We start from the raw sequence: 16,670 nt of genomic DNA, 5'->3' as shown, positions 1-16,670 counted from the left end.
TCATCAGGCACGGGTATTAGTGTTAGTAATGCTGGGTTGTTTGTTACACAACCATGTTGTGTGTCGGCGCCAGGGGGGGATGGTTTGGTGAACGTTCACTGCGGTGAACGGGTTCCAAACAGTCCTGCAAGCGTGCTGTTAAACAACTAATGCTAGCTACATGCTAATACTAATGCTACATGCTGAACACTACTGCTACGCTGTTCTAATGTCTCCGCCGTGAGATGTTGTCACTTCTCCCTCCTCTTGCCCGGTTCATCAATGAAGGTCAGTCGGTAGCTGTTGTGGGGGTTTTGCTGAGTCCTATTTACCTTTTTACGGGTAAATGGGTTGACAACAGGGTAGGCCGTGGCTAGGTAGCCTAGCCAGGTACGTTACCTTTGTGTTCCGGCGGGGTCTGTTGAACGGTGTCCCCATCTGGGAGCCGATGCGTGAGCTCGGCGGTGTAGCAGTAGAGCTATTGCAGGATGGGACTTAACGGCGGGTTATGGCTCAGCTGGCTAGTTCCTATCCACATTGGCGTCGGGTAGTGGGGCTATGGGTCCAGCCAACATTGTAAACATGTTGCGTGTTTGTGCGCAGGCGGTTGTTGATCTGGGTTCCACATCGCCTCACGCTAGGCTGTAGTAGTGTAGTGGGCTACTGTTTTGTTCTGTCACTCTGCTATGAGAAGGTCTGTCTATGCTACAGCATTCTCTCCTCTCAACCATTCATGCTGACGGTCAATCGGTGTCTATTGGGGGAGTATGCGGGGGGGGGGCTTTGTTTACCTTTTTTGGTAAATGGGCTAAGCTAGGGCTGGTGTGCTGTTGTGAATATTTTGAATGAAGGCGGGACTAGTTCGCTCTGGTCCGCCTCCCCTTAACGTGTGTATATGGGCTTGCTCATTCTACAGTATTTTGTGGTTTAGTTATTTTATTCATTTAACCCTTTCATGGTGCACACCACAGTGGAGGTTGCTGTTTGCAACCACCAATGGTGCTGCGTGTTAACATCAGTCCTTTGCTTTTGACATATTGAAACAGTGCCCCGCCCGGCCGACGCCATGGGTGGGTCGGCCTGGCGAGTGGCTGGTGGGCTGCTAAAGCCTGTACCGCCACGGTATGGAATTGGCAGCGATTAGAACTGTGTTCGAATTGCTGTTTTTTCTATCAAGAAAATGGTGTCTGGTGGCGGGGCCTTGAGGGCCAGCCGACGTCGACACATCGCGCGAGGTTGTTGACGTTATTAGCTTTGACCTAGCTGCAAGCTATAACCGCTCAGGGTTCCCCTCTCCGCAGGGGATTTTGGTCTTCTGCTGGAGCGCGGGCGGTATTGTCCTAGGCCCCACAGCGCCTCACACCGCGCAGCCAGAAGAAGAGAGAGCACGGCCTCGTCAGCGGCGGTGACGAGGCCCTCGACAGAGGTATCCTGGGCGTTGAATCGACAGGTGTCCACAAGGCCGACAGCCTTGGCGGCCGAGGGATCGGCCATGTTGGATGGGTTCGGCTTGAACAACAAGCCGTCACCGTCCTGCCGCGAGCAGCCCGCTCTCCGATCACTCCCTTCCCCAACACCAGCGGAAAAAGTGGGCTCTGATTGTTTCCTTTGGCTGCGGGCCGCGTGCCTTCGTTGAAGCGTGGGCGGCCCCACTTTTCGCTTCTCATGGGGACAGGGGCTGACACCCAGTTGATGGCTGAGCCTGGGTCTGTCCGTGAGAATGTTGTGCTGTCAAGCGGCTCCCACACCATAAGCTGTGTTGGTTGAGCCTGGTGTTACGTCTGTCAACTATAAGTGTTGTCAGCAGGGGGGCTCGAAACCTTTTGAGGCACACAGTGCAGGCTTCCCCGGCCTCGCCTTCGCCAGGCCAGGTATCATGTTGGTGCCTCCCACTCCTGAAAGATTGGCAGTGGTCTCGCAGGCAAGCGTGATTTGGGTGGTAGTAATATCACTGCAGGGCTACGGTGTGTAGGAACCCATGGGGTCCTTACACCTTGCATGTCCGGCTGCAGAACAACTCCTCAGCATGTTCTGGAGGGGTGTTCAGTGGGGGGGCTTTTTTCACCTAGAAAGCCCCCCGTATCAAACCGGCCCTTTCTGTCGGGGTCCCCCCTTGGGTGCGATTGCCTCATGGGTGGTGTCAGGGTCAGATGTCCCGACACGGAATGCTCTGCTCGCACGGTTCCAGGGTTGGCTACGCACAGCGGGTGGGACCGGGCCAACTATCTACAGTTCCTGGCGGACCTGCGCCACATGGCGGTGGGTGCGTTGGGAGTGTCATCACATATGACTACGGCAGTACCATATGTCGAGGTGGATGGAGAGAACGCTGAGGCGGGGACTTGTGTTTACACAACCCCACCCGTTTTCGGGTTTGGTACAGACCCTATTGTCAGGGTCTCCAGCAGTGACAGCTCTGGTCAACGAGATCCAATCTCTGTGGACGAAGCAAGCCATCGTCGTGGCGTTCTCCTCCCGGTGTTCTCTGGTGCCTGAGAAATCGGGAGGGGGGGGGGGGTGTCAGACCCAGGCTGGACCTGTCCCATGGGAAGGTTCAGCATTTTTTGGATCGTCTCCTACCTGTTGAACACTGTCAGGTGGGGGTCTGGTTCTCCTCCATAGACCTGTAGGATGCGTATGCGCATCTCTGATCTTCCATCCTAGGGCTTACCTACGCTTCCTTTGCAGGGTTAGCGTATGAGTACCAGAGGCTGCCGTTCGGTTTTCTCTGGCTCCCCGCATCTTCACCAAGTGCGTGGAGGCCGCACTGGGGCCTCTGCGTCGTCAGGGGTTACGGAGTGTATTCTGCCCTGACGACGTTCTGGTCCTTCGCGGTCAAGGTGGATCGTCAGGTCTCGTACCAGGCAGGTCCCTACCAGCCTGGGGTTTGCTGTAGACTGGAAGTAGAGTACTCCTCTTCCCAGTCAACGGTTGGAGGGCTATGGGCATCCCTCTCAGAGCGTGTTGTCCTAGGATGGTTACGGCGCTGTCACCGACGCCTCCCTCGCTGGTGACGCGTCGGGCCAACACAGTAGGGGGCAGCTGGCAAACCATGCTGCCCGGTCTGCGCTACGTTCAATGTGTTGGTATTGAAAGCGGTCCTTCTGGTCCTCAAACGGTGTTGATCAGGACGGACAATACGACGTCAGTGTCGTATATCGACAGACAGGGAGGAGTACGCTCCCCCCGTCTGCACCAGGCGGCGGGCGGCTGGCTATGGGCGTCCTCCATCTGCGCGGCCTGAGGGCTCCCCACAGCCCCGGCAGGGAGAATGTGGGTACAGGTGTACTGTCGCGGGGCGGTCCTCATCCTGACGGGTGGGGATTACGTCCGGACATAGCCAGGCAGGTCTGGGACCGATGCCGTGCCGCCTGGGATTCTTCCCCATACATCTTTTAGGTCAGTTGTTGGGACGGGTACGTTGAGGGGTGCAGGTTCTTGATCCTGATGGTGTTACCATCCGGAATGCGCATGCTCCCTCCACTGTCGCGCTTACGCGGGCAGATGACGTATGTTCCAAGTGTGGTGTAAGGCGGGGGGCCGGGACCCAGTCTCCTGCCCCCTGGATGCTGTCCTTAGTTACCTCCAGTCTCTCCTTGATGGACTGTCGGCTTCGACGGTGAGGGTATATGCAGCAGCTATATCCTCCTATCATGAGGGATTTGAGGGGATGTCTTGTTCAGCCACCCTCTTGTGAAGCGTTTCCTGCTTGGCGCTCGATGCGTTAAGCCGGTGCAACGCTCCTTGGCTCCGACTTGGGATCTTCAATTGGTCCTCGGTCGGTTGTCCTTGGCCCCGTTTGAGCCGCTCGAGCAGGCGCCGTTGGAACAGCTGTCGTTCAAGACCGCGTTCTTGCTGGCCGTCACCTCCGCTGAACGCGTGGGTGTGCTTTGTGCTCTCTCGGTACGTCCAGAGTGCCTGTCTTTCGTCCGATTGCGGTGCCACTCTGCGGCCTAATCCTGCCTTCGTGCCTGTAAATATCCGGAGTTCTTCCGCTCCAGGGATATTGTGGTTCAGGCCAGGGTTTCCGCTAGAATTTTTTTTTGCAGGTCTGAGTGTCAGACCTGCAAAAAAAAATTGGGATAAATTCCGGTCAGAGTTTATTGAGCTTAAAAACAATTGATAGGCCTATATAAAGAATGACATCATCAAGGCATTTATAATATTTTAACTTAAAACTAGGCTACTTTTGCGTATATACAGTCATTAATATATTCCAAATAAAATAAGTCCCTCGAGACTTCGTGCTGCTGCCGACTTGAGGTGCCGGTGGGCAGTCTGCCCGACATTAATAAACAGCAGTCTGTTATAATCACATTTTTATGAGCTAACGAATTCCGTTATATTGGACATTTGTATTAATTATATCAAGCGAAGAACTGAGAAATTTGGCAGAGAGAGACGGCAACATTATCGTGGGTTTGCGTGATGACTCCACCTCCCAACGACTTGGTGCTGGTCATAATGTCCTGTGAAAATAATTCCCTCTAAGCACAATTAGATTATTTGAATTGTATTAAAATAGGCTAAAATTAAATAGCCTATGCGATGAACGAAACAATCATTACATTTGTTTCATCGTTGCTTCACCAAGCAGCTGGTCTAATAATGACATCGCTGTTGTCAGCGCGAGCTGGCTGCTGCTAGATTTACGTGAAGCATGGAGCTGCAGACCCACAGGGCGGTCCGGTTTGGGGACCGCTCAGCAGCGCCCCCCACCCAACAGCTGAATTGCCAATGGCTGAATTGGAGTACTGCACCTTGCCGGCAAAGCTGGCGGGTTCTGTGGGTCTGCAGATGGATGCTTCTCGCAAATCTAGCAGCAGCCAGCTCGCGCTGACAACAGCGATGTCATTATTAGACCGGCTGCTTGGTGAAGCAACGATGAAACAAATGTAATGATTGTTTCATTCATCGCATAGGCTATTTAATTTTAGCCTATTTTAATACAATTCAAATAATCTAATTGTGCTTAGAGGGAATTATTTTCACCGGACATTATGACCGGAGAGATTAAATATGTCGGACTTCAACAGATTTTGCCGGTCAAATACCGGTAATTACCGGCTAACGGAAACGCTGGTTCAGGCGTTTCATCCGCCTCCTCACGCTAGTGAGTTAGATGTCATGTCCGGTCCGTGCTTTGGGAATTACCTCAGCCGTACTCAGGACCTCGGGGTCACCATTCAGCTTTTTGTCTGTCACGGTGGTTCTCAGGCCGGTAAGGCACTATCGAACAACGCCTGTCCCATTGGTTGTGCGAGGGCATTGCCCTCTGCTACACGTTGGCTGGGCAGGATCCCCCTGGGGGCGTCAGGGCACACTCCACTCGTGGGGTGGCTGCCTCTGCCGCTCTCCTGGGTGGGGCTTCGGTGGAGGATCATGGTCCTCCCCGGGCCCCTTTGTAAGGTTTTACCTCATGGACATGACCGGGGGTTCTGTCTCCCAGGCGGTTCTGGGGTCTGTGGCCTTTCCTGCTTCCCGTCCTTTGGTAGGGTAGCAGGAGTGTGTGGGTATGGGCCACAGTGTATTAGGTCAAACGTGGTTCCGCCTGTGCTGTGTGTTCAAGGGGTTCTAGTTCCCTCTTGCTCGCACTCAGGTGGAGTTGACTGCGCCCCCCCTTCATTAGGAAGGATGGGGTGACAGGGCTCCCCGAACCCCTTGATGTGGGCTTACGGGTCCTCAGGGGGTACATCTGTCGGGTCTCGCGTCCGCTCTAACCCATATCTCAATAGGCTTAAGAGCGGGACGCTCAGCCAATACTCATATAACTAGGTTATATACATAACCTATCGTTCTTGATGTTGCACTTGTTGCCATCTGGTGGTTAGGAGGAGTGTGTAGGACGCGTGTATCACTTCCGCAACGGATTTTATTGCCGGGGTTGGCCTGATTGGCCGCGACGGCCACGTGACACGCCGTGGCACGCCCCCGCGGCAGCCGCAGCGGCAAGCGCGCTGCTGCTGGAGTTCACTTTGCCTTTCACATCGCTGCTGTTTAATAATATTGTCGCGTTGGCGAAAGCAGGATGAGAGAGCGTAGATTTCACTGTGTATCATTTAATCATTTATCATTTAACATTTGAAAGGCATACATTGTTGTCATACAGAAGTACAGAATACTTTTATCCAAAATGCTTCTTACTGTTACTGTTAGAGACTGTGCTAGACAAATGAATGACTAATTCGGTCAGAAATAGCATAACTAATAACGTTAGTAAGCACTGCTTATATGCTTATTATGTCTGCGGGGTACAGTAAACGTTTCTCCCGGTACATTCTGAAGAGCACACCGCTGTATGAGGGGGGCGGCACCTCGGCACAGCTCAGCCCTGTGTGACGCGAGCAGGAAGGAGGAGATGGGAGTCCTTCCAATCGGAATATGTTGTTTCTTTACACATTTGTTGGATTATGAATATGTCTTTATAGCTACAAATGAATGACTAATTCGGTCAGAAAGCAGTAACACAACAGTTGCAATGTTGTGTTACTGCTTCTCGGCATAAGCCCCATAATAAGACCGTCTCTGGTTTGCTCCAGCGGACACCAGAGCTCAGCGATGCCGCTCGCGTGAGCATATTCTCCCCGCTGGTGATCGCAGCACGGAGGGTCGCGGACCAGCCTGGCAGCATAGCTATTAAGACATATTCATAATCCAACATATGTGTAAAGAAACAACATATTCCAGCCTGGCAGCATAGCTATAAAGACATATTCATAATCCAACATATGTGTAAAGAAATAACATATTCCGATTGGAAGGACTCCCATCTCCTCCTTCCTGCTCGCGTCACACAGGGCTGAGCTGTGCCGAGGTGCCGGCCCCCTCGCACGGCTTTGCTCTCACTCGAGTGAGGAGGAGCGGAAGACCGCTGGTTCTCCAACATACAGCAGTGTGCTCTTCAGAATGTACCAGGAGAAACGTTTACTGTACCCCGCAGACATAATAAGCATATAAGCAGTGCTTACTAACGTTATTAGTTACGCTATTTCTGACCGAATTAGTCATTAATTTGTCTAGCACAGTCTCTAACAGTAACAGTAAGAAGCATTTTGGATAAAAGTATTCTGTGCGTCTGCCTACCACCGCAGAGACACTGGTATCAAATCCAGCTGTCGGTGGTACCTCCGGCTTGGTCGGTCGTCCATACTGACACAATTGGCAGTGTCAGCGGGTGGGAAGCCGGTGGGGTGTATCCTGGTCGTTGTAAAAAGCGACTCCTACAGGTCGGTCGGGGCGCCTGCCAGGCCATGTGAGCGGATCGGAGCGTGAGCGGCGCGGGGAGCGGAGCGGGCGGTTTTGACGTGAGCGAGGAGTGGGTTTTAAAATGGGTCGGCGCGACGTCCGGAGCGAGAGTTCTCCTCCGCTCCAATCCACTCCGGGACGCTCACACAGTGGTTTAACACTGATGTAATAATATACATGTAGTACAATGCCAAAGCAACAGATGGCGATGTACAAACATGAAGGCCATTTTCAACCAATGAGAATTGAGAAGGGTGAACCTGTGATATCCTGTTCAGGCTTCACTCCTCCTCCTTCACTCACTTCTGTTAGAAAAGTATTGACGCCATTGTTGTTGTCGTTAGCTTACATGCTAACGTTAATGGCAGCGACCATAGCATTGTGGCTTGGCTAACTATCATCGCTTAATAGAGCTAGTGAATGGATAAACAACGTTATTTAACATTGCAGAATGGGTACAATTACAATGCTGCTCAATACAAACAATTGTTAAGGGGCCCAGGGGGTGTAGACTGTTGTAGTTTGAGCTAATTTACACCATGCTCCAAAAAATAAATAAAAAAAAGCCGAGCGATCTGGCGCGGGGAGCGCTCGATTCAAGGTGAGCGGTGAGGGAGCGGAGAGCGACTTGGGGGCGGGGTCAACATGAGCGATTAGCGGAGCGGACCAAGCTTTAAAGAGCGAAGAGCGGATTTCTCGGCCGCGCCGATCCGCTCACGTGGCCTGGCGCCTGCACAGCGAGGGAGGGAGCTGGGGGAGGTAGTGTGATCCTCCCATGCAGTACACTCCCCCAATGAAAGTCCTCACTGTCAGGTGAAAAGAAGCGGCTGGCTGACTCCGCATGTATCGGAGGAGACATGTGATAGTCTTCAACCCTCCCTAGACCGGCAAGTAGGGGGGGAATGCGCGCAATGACCAGGAAGGGAGGGGGGAATTGGCATAACGACTAAATTGGGATGGGAGAAAAATACAGAAAAAGGGAGAAGAAAAAGTAGATAAAAGAAATAAAAATATTGTTGCATCTTCTGACATGACAATGAAGTTACACATGCACCATATGCCCACAACAATGGGGATTATAACACCCACTAGCTGTGGGGCTTACAGTAATATGCCAAAATGTATATTTAGACACAAAAACAGCATTAATGTTAAACCAACTATCAGCAGTGTATATATATGCCTAGCTTACTCGTCCTCATCATTGCCAATAGGCCTTGTCATCGATCATCCTTCTTAGCGATCATCAACACTACTCAGAGCATGGTAATAAAAGCATGTGCAAACCTTTCTGTTGATTTGCCTGAAACAGCCCACAAAACAGCCATGGAGCCACTGTCCTCTTTATACCTGCTTTGTAATGCTATTCCCAGGGTCTTAGACAGACCTACCGTATATCCTTTGATAATCCACAAACTATCACCAACATTTTCTTTTTTCTCTTAATATCTGATTTAGATTGCGCCATTAAGCCCTGGTTGTTTGTAAGACAGTGTGTTACCAAAGTCTGTCTCTGACATTTAGCAAGATAACCTTAAACTGAGACACTGGAAAGCGGATTGTGAGATGAATAGAAGGGCTAATTGGATGTTGATGTCAAATTAATCACAGTATGAACATTTAACATTGTACCAGGCAATGCTAATGCCATGTTTTTGTATATGGCATCGAGTTAATATAATTTCTTTCTGTAAATCCATGGCAGGGTGCGATGCAGGCCACAACGTCCTTCAATGGCCTGTGTCAAACATCAGTGGGCATGAGCATTTGTTATGAGTGTGACTTTCACTTCACCAAGGCCATCAAATGTTTGTGTGTGCTTTTGTACCCAAATGAGGCATATACTCTAGGACACAACTATGTCTCCCGACAACGTCAGGCTAGTTCAATTATGCTGTGGATGTCTTGCTGCAGTTTGTTTCAACTGCATAGCCATAGATCATTCTTTCATGATATTCATGTGCATATGTGAGCATGGATGTGTGGGATGATAGCAGAGGCAGGGGGGTGGAAGAGCGCTGTTGAGCACAGTTGTTTAAGCTTCGCCTTGGGGCGAAAAATATCCTAGGGTGCAATGTGTCAAGGAGAGCAGGCAGAGGGAGAGGGTCTGTGGGAGCAAACCTGAAACACTGTCATGATGGAAGCCGGAAACGTGTCAAAGTTGGTGGGAGTGTAATCTTCAAAGATGAACCTAGAGGGAAGGCAGAGAGAGAGAGAGAGAGAGAGAGAGAGAGAGAGAGAGAGAGAGAGAGAGAGAGAGAGAGAGAGAGAGAACACAGGGGCAAATATGACCAGGGAAAGAGGAGGAGGAGGAGGAGGAGCTATTTTCATCCAGACCTGTCATTTTCTTCCCTCTCCATCAAAGGCACCACTGAATGATCCATTTTTCACTTGCCAGTGTGTAATTACCGTAAAATAAATGCATGCATTCAGATAATGTGGGTAAAAATATACTGGGCAGACCTGGGTTCAATTCCCGGTAGCGGTACTTTTGGCTTGGTCAGGCTTTCCAACGTACACAATTGGTAGTGTTCACGGGTGGGAAGCCCGAGAGGATATTAGTCCTGGTTGTTGCATTAGCGACTCCTACAGTATTGGTCGGTCAGGAAGGGGATCTGGGGGAGATAGCGTGAACCTCCACTCGTGTTACACTCTCCCAGTGAAACTCCTCACTGTCAGGTGAAAAGAAGCAGCTGGCGACTCCACATGTATTGAAGGAGACGTGTGGTAGTCTACACCCTCCCCATACCGACAGAGGGCAGCGCAATGACCAGGACCGTGACACATGCAGGGAATTGGCATAACAACTAAATTAAACCCAATATATTGAGATCCTGAGTATTTTCTTTATTTATTGTTTTATTCATACATGGAAGATTAGCTGAGCACGTATGTCCCTGCTACCCATTCTCACACCGGGGAACTGCCCACTGCCTAGTGAAGCACAGGTCTTTTTTTTTTTTGTAAACTTTGGCCATTCCCCTGGCTCTTTTATGTGTTTATCACATTTATACTGGTCAAGGATGACCGACAGAAACAGGCTGAAAGGGTTCAGATGGGGGGGAGGACACTCTGGGAAAGGCACGGCTGCAGTCGGGATTCGAACTCGCTAAGCCCCAGATCCGTGACAAGCACGGTTGTCCACGGCGCTGAAATAGCGCTCGCGGTACGTGGTGAGCTACTGGAGCTCCCTGTGAAGCACAGGTCTTATAGGTTTCAACTTGACAACAGATACATTCTAAAATAGACTAGAATATGTATCTAGAATAGATAAAATAATAGCCAAATCTGCAAGTTGTTGGCCTCATCACCTCCGAATAAAGGTAGACTCACCTGCCCCCAAACAGCTGCATACCCAGCAGGGCAAACACCACGACGAACAGAAAGAGCAGGAAGAGCAGGCTGATGATGGACTTCATGGAGCTCATCAGCGACACAACCAGGTTCCTGAGAGATGCCCAGTATCTGACCAAGAAAAAATTACTCTTTTATTTAAAACAGGGGGAGCCCTACTGGGACCCCGAGGCTCTTCGCCAGGAGACCCTCGTAAGAGCAGGACAGGAATATATCACGTTGAATAATTAATCTCATCTAGAGTTATCACACATGAAATGAGAGGCACTGAATAAGAGGTTGCTATTTCATCCCACTCACTTGGTGATCTTGAATATGCGCAGGAGTCGGAGTGCCCTCAGAACACTGATGCCAAAGGACATTCCAGGCCGGAAGAATCCCCACACCACCTCGAAGATGCTGCCAAAGATGACCTGCACGGGATGGTTGACGCCGTACAACAATCAGCATCCCAGAAATGTCTGAATATAAATCACTATTTAATTTGACACGCCAAGAATAGCAGCTTTATTATAGATAATGACTTTATTCTACAGCGTTTATCTATCCTCCCCCAATTACCCAGATTCCTCTTTTTTTTTTGTGTGCGTCAGACATTTCTCATTTGGTTTTTATGACATCAATGAGAATTCCTCCGGGTGCTAGTCCACATTTTCCGGTCTTCATGCGGAGTCCGACAGAGATGGATGATGAACTCACCCCGCAGTCGAAGCGGTTGAAAGCTGAGTGGAAGTACAGTCGTAAACCCAAGCCGTACGTCTTCAGGAACATCTCTACCAGGAACAGCCCCAGGAAAACAAACTCTGCATAGTCTGGAGAGGAGAAGACAAAGTGCGTTGATGTAAACAGGCGCCGACAGGTGTTTGCCAGAACAACAGGCTATGATACAAACAAGCTTGTTTTCTGTGTTTCCGCATAATTATCACTTGTTTCAATAACATTCTTCAAACAAGCTCATTTGCATTTGGAACAAGTGAGATTATCTCACCTTGTTGGCAGATATTTTCACTTGGTAAATGGTAAATGGTGCATTTATATAGCACTTTTGTCCAAAGCGCTTTACAATTTGTTACTCACAGAGGCAGAGGCAACCATGCAAGGTGCCAACCTGCTCTTCGTGAGCAGTTAGGGGTTAAGTGTCTTGCTCAAGGACACTTGGACGCGCTGCCCGAGAGGAGCGAGAATCGAACCGGGAACCTCCGGATTACCAGACGACTGCTCTACCTCCCGAGCCACTGTCGCCCCCACTTGTTTCACACAAGAGTTAATACACGATTAAATCACTTTTTTCTAAGAACCCAGCTGAAGTTTGAGACCTACAGAGAAAGACGGACAGCCAGTCGGGCTGGTTGTGGTGGACGATGGCCACGCAGATGGTGTTGAGGGCCACCAGGCTGAGGACGGTCCAGTAGAAGCTGTTTGTCTTCACCATGCGGCGGATAGAGATGCGTAGCATGCGCTCCTTACGCCTCAGGTAGGCGGCGGGACCCCGGCGTCCGCTACGGAAGTTCACCCTCGACCGAGACATGCCTGTAGGGGAGAGGCGAGAGAGAGACGCAGAGAAAAGGTGTGTGTGTGGTTTTTTATTTTATCCTTTCTTCATCCAGTGAAGATTTGTGTTCTTTTTTCAGCAAGGAATGCTTCACACTCGCACAGTTACAGTAACACACATTCACACCTGGGAGATGGCCAGTAGTCTACAACTACCATGTCAACCGCTGAGCAGCTGCTCTGGAAAAAGCCCCGGGCAAGATGAGATTGGCTCTCATGTAATTTGGGATCCCATGTGAATTATAGTAAACACCTAAAAAGTATGTGAACATAGTTACAGTATGTGACCATTTAGAATAAGTAACTCTCCCTTTCCTTGTTACTATAGGTTGCAGTTAGGCGTGGCTAAGCAAGGAATTTAATTATATCATTAACCTCTTAAGCCCTAGCCATTTTCAGAAAATTCACCTAAAGGTACATGGAAGATTACTCCACTTAGGGCCATTTGCATGTTCTTGGTATCTAGGGACATATGGATCTCAGGGAATGTATTCCCAGTGTCAGAAATATTGTGTCTGTTACTATGCTTGAGTGGGGAAGAGAACAGAGAGGAAGGAGCACTGACATAGCAGAACCATGACACATCACTCACCTGCAGTGTCAGCGAACCCTTCCCCTGGAGCTGTTCTGCGTGCGCCAGTCTTCTTGCTGGTGGCTCGCTTCAGCACTGAACACATTGCACATAATTAAAGGTAACGAGGACGCATATGCTCAAGGTATTGTTCAATCCCCTGGAAATATTTTAATGGCTATCAATAAAAACATACCGGTTGGCGAACAGACAGAAATAAGTCACGTCTAGCATAGGAAAAAGAAAAAGAAGAGAGTATGAAAAAGGCCCAGTAAATAGACAGAAGGCTGTACGACCATTAAAAGCACACGCCAAGCCTTTTCACTTTTCTGTTGCCAAGACAACAACTGGTGTGTCCTCAGTTTAGAGAGAATTAGCAGCTGAGCAGCTGTTTTTACTTTAACCCAGTTTGGCACATTCCACCTTCAAATTACCTATCTCAAGCCCCGCCCCGAAGCAACTAGTTTGGATTGGAGGATCAAGAAAAGAGGGCAGTGTGCGAGATAGGTCAATTGTTTGTGGGTTTTCTATTATTTTAGGTCAAGGTGGACAAAGGTGCTCATAATATCTGCTTGCTGTTGACAAGGAGTCCTGTATTCACTCTCTTCCCAATGTCTTACGCAGGTTAAAGCAGGTTAAAGAGCTGCCAACGTTGAGAATAAGCTAACTGTAGAATTATTGATTATTATTGGTCACAGTTATTCAGCACTGGAAGACAACGCTACTACTTCTTACACTTCCTACTTCTTGCTTTGTCTCCCAGTGCTAACGGGGGAGGTCGCTTCTGAACATTCACTGTTCTCAGTCATGCAACCAATGATGTTCTTTGTGTGCATGGAGAGGTGAATATGAATGAAAGAACAGGAGATACTCTACAATGGGCATACCTGTCAGTGTGGGTGTGTGTGCGTGCGCATTTGTGTGAGCTTGCTTGTGTCTGTGTGTGTCTGTGTCTGTGTGTGTGTGTGTGTGTGTGTGTGTGTGTGTGTGTGTGTGTGTGTGTGTGTGTGTGTGTGTGTGTGTGCGCGTGTGTGTGCATGTGTGTGTGTGTGATCTTACCATCCAAAGCTGATCTCCCAGAATTCTTATTCTCCTCTGCAAGCATAACCTCCTCTGTAAAACACATAATCAAATCGGAGGTTATACACTTTAATTATTATAATTTTTTTACAGTATCAGTGTCTTTCTTAACACATTCCCGCCCAAGCACGGAGATCTCCGTGTTTCGATTCCACCCATTGTGGACAGAGGCACGGATATATCCGTGGGAAGTTGTTATTGCTTTTATTCCATTTTAACACTTTGAATGCCACCCACGAGTTTTCTCGTGTTATTACCCCCCCGGGTTGAATGCCCACTCACAAGAATATTCATTTTATTCGTTTTTTTTATATTAGCGATCTGAAATCATATTACATCAAGCGAGCCTACCGTTGGAGATCCAGTCACACCAGGCGCTCAGATGTGAAAAAGCGCCCCCTATCGTCTCCCAGATGGTAAATCACCCTTTTGGATTGGACTCAATGAAAGTGAATGGGAGAAATGATTTCTGACTCCACATTTTACGTCTCACTCACGCAGCCGGCATCGACCGGCATCACTCCGGAGCCTGAAGAGCAGCGGGGATTATGTGTTCTACTGTATACACGGTTGATCAATACAATGATCGATTTTTTCGAATGGTGATCAGGAATTGGAATAATCCATTTGGATACCATCTGATCTCAGGTAAGGAATCTATGTTATCAGTCTTAGTATAATCAGACTCGTTTTCACGGATATATAAGCGTTTCCCCTATATGTGATATGGCTGTTTTGACTGTAAAAGCCATCAGGAAATAAGAGCAGCGATTATCAGCGCGCGGCACGAGCGAGCGTGCGCACACATATACTATCGATTATCTAGCGTTTATTTGAAAACGATTCATAAATAGGCCGACAAATGACAACGTTCTAGAATATTACAGTAAAAGGTGATTATCATAGAATGTGTTGTTTTTTCCGCGAAAACGAGTGATTTTCAAAATGCTATCAAACGGAAATGAAGCGATAAAAAAACGATCTGCTTTGACAATGTTGACTGGAAAATGAGTCTTTGATAAGCGACAAGCAGATTAGACACATAGCCATAATTTAAAACATAGATTAGGCGATATTAATGTTAACATTGGAGTGGATTTGGGCATTCAAGGGGGTAAAAAGGAAAACACGGACTGGCTCTCAAAGTGTTAATAACCTATTCAAGGTCGCCGAGCGGCAATGCAGATTTACCCTACTCTATGAATTCGAGAAGGTGCAATACCGGCCAGATCCTCTTAGGGGCGCTATTGCGATAATGTGTGTGGCTGAACGGATCAGTATTTTTATTTTTTTTACTTTCAATGGAGATTTCAGTAGCAGGATTCTGGATGTGCAGCATGTAGCTTGGATTACGTTTCGGATCGCAGATTTCACCATGCAATAAGGGGATTTATCATCAGCCAATGGACATATCGATCTACCAGATGGAAATCGATAACGGGGAAATTCTCGGGGGGATCAGCCCGGACCACGGTAAGATCTTTTTCACGTAAAGTACAGCCCAATCGGGCATTATTATGATACTCAACCAGGCGTTCGGCCTGTGAGGCTAACGCGGTTATTGGTAATCGATAATCAGAAACGACGTCCCCCGCCCCCCCTTTCATGCATACATGCTTTGGGATCGTGCCGTCATATGCAGTTTGAGTTATTTCTGTAGCATCTGTAAAACGGAAATGCCATTGGATATAACGTTAGCAGCTATTAGCCCTATATCTAGCCTTCCAGAAAATATACTAGTCCCAAATCCCGTATAACGCTTATATTCACGGCGCTATAGAACGAGAACCTATTGATGAATTTTTTTTTCTTTAAGCCATTTTGAAGGGACGGTTTATGGACTCAATTGACAATGAGAATGGACAGATAGCAATACTATAAAGTATAGATTTAGCTGTACAAACAGCCCCACGTTTGTTTGCATTCCCCGGTCCTCTTGACATTAATTAGACTCATCCCAATGGCCCCGAATGTGTTAAAGTACTTTTGTAACCGCTTAAGCCATACCCATATTTTTAGAAAATTCATAAATATACAAAGTACATAAAGTACATACAATATTCAAGAGGTTTATTTGTCACATACATACCAGGGCATACAGTGAAATGCGGGTGGCCATGCCCAATTTGATTGTGCAATAATACTAAATAATAAAATAGACATAATAAACAGGTAATAAAATCGACAAAAAATAGGCATGATAAAATAGCATGATAAAATAGACTAATAGCTAAAGTCCTGAGATTTTTTCCTTACTCTATATCCTTATGCTACAGTATACTCGCTATTTCTAAACTATACTATACAAGAACCACATCAGTTCTTTCCTTAAAGTGTCCTTTATTTTCCTCGTTCCTTTAAAGTGTCCTTTCCATTTTGTTTAAAGTAACCGTTTGTTTGTGAGTGAATGCAGCATGTGTGTTGTGTGTATGTGTGTGCTCATGTGTACTTGTGTGTGGAGAGTTCAGTGTTCAATGTTCTGATTGCCTGGGGGAAGAAGCTGAGCCTTAGTCTCTCTGTTCTTGCTGCGTATGTGCATAGGCGCTTGCCTATGCAGCAGCTTGAACAGGCTGTTGTTGGGGTGGTGGGGGTCTTTCATTATTCTGCAGGCTCTGGATTTGCACCTCCTGTTATACCTCCTGTTAAGTCCTGCAGGGGTGGTAGTGCAATACCAATAGTACGCTCTGCTGAGCGCACTACTCTCTATAGGGCCTTCCTGTCCTGGGCCGTGCTGTTTCCAAACCAGGCAGAGATGTTTCCAGTCAGAATGCTCTCTACAGCCCCGGAATAGAAGGAGTGGAGTATCTTCCCCGATACTCTGAACCCCATCATAAAACATGCCTTTGTAATGATCCCAGAAAACGATTCCGCGAAGAGACCCCCCCCCCCC

General features: G+C 48.3%; 1 protein-coding gene across 1 annotated transcript in view; it reads right to left on the bottom strand.

Moving 5' to 3' along the window:
* cacna1eb (calcium channel, voltage-dependent, R type, alpha 1E subunit b) overlaps positions 1 to 16,670 on the bottom strand; it is a gene marked incomplete at its 3' end in the record, with an annotated part of 180,761 nt that overhangs the window by 77,809 nt on the left and 86,282 nt on the right. The window contains exons 10-16 of the mRNA XM_084327663.1: positions 13,760 to 13,813; positions 12,722 to 12,796; positions 11,899 to 12,108; positions 11,278 to 11,390; positions 10,879 to 10,991; positions 10,558 to 10,689; positions 9,346 to 9,415 (exon numbers count right to left, since the gene is read on the bottom strand). Coding sequence (XP_084183789.1) covers positions 9,346 to 9,415; positions 10,558 to 10,689; positions 10,879 to 10,991; positions 11,278 to 11,390; positions 11,899 to 12,108; positions 12,722 to 12,796; positions 13,760 to 13,813 — 767 coding nt within the window. The remainder of the gene's footprint in view (positions 1 to 9,345; positions 9,416 to 10,557; positions 10,690 to 10,878; positions 10,992 to 11,277; positions 11,391 to 11,898; positions 12,109 to 12,721; positions 12,797 to 13,759; positions 13,814 to 16,670) is intronic.

This window comes from Notolepis coatsorum, assembly GCF_963971535.1.
Source record: "Notolepis coatsorum genome assembly, chromosome: 13".
Classification (NCBI taxonomy): Eukaryota; Metazoa; Chordata; class Actinopteri; order Aulopiformes; family Paralepididae; genus Notolepis; species Notolepis coatsorum.
Note: the sequence above shows the minus strand (reverse complement) of the source record. Positions and strands in the feature narration are given on the sequence as shown.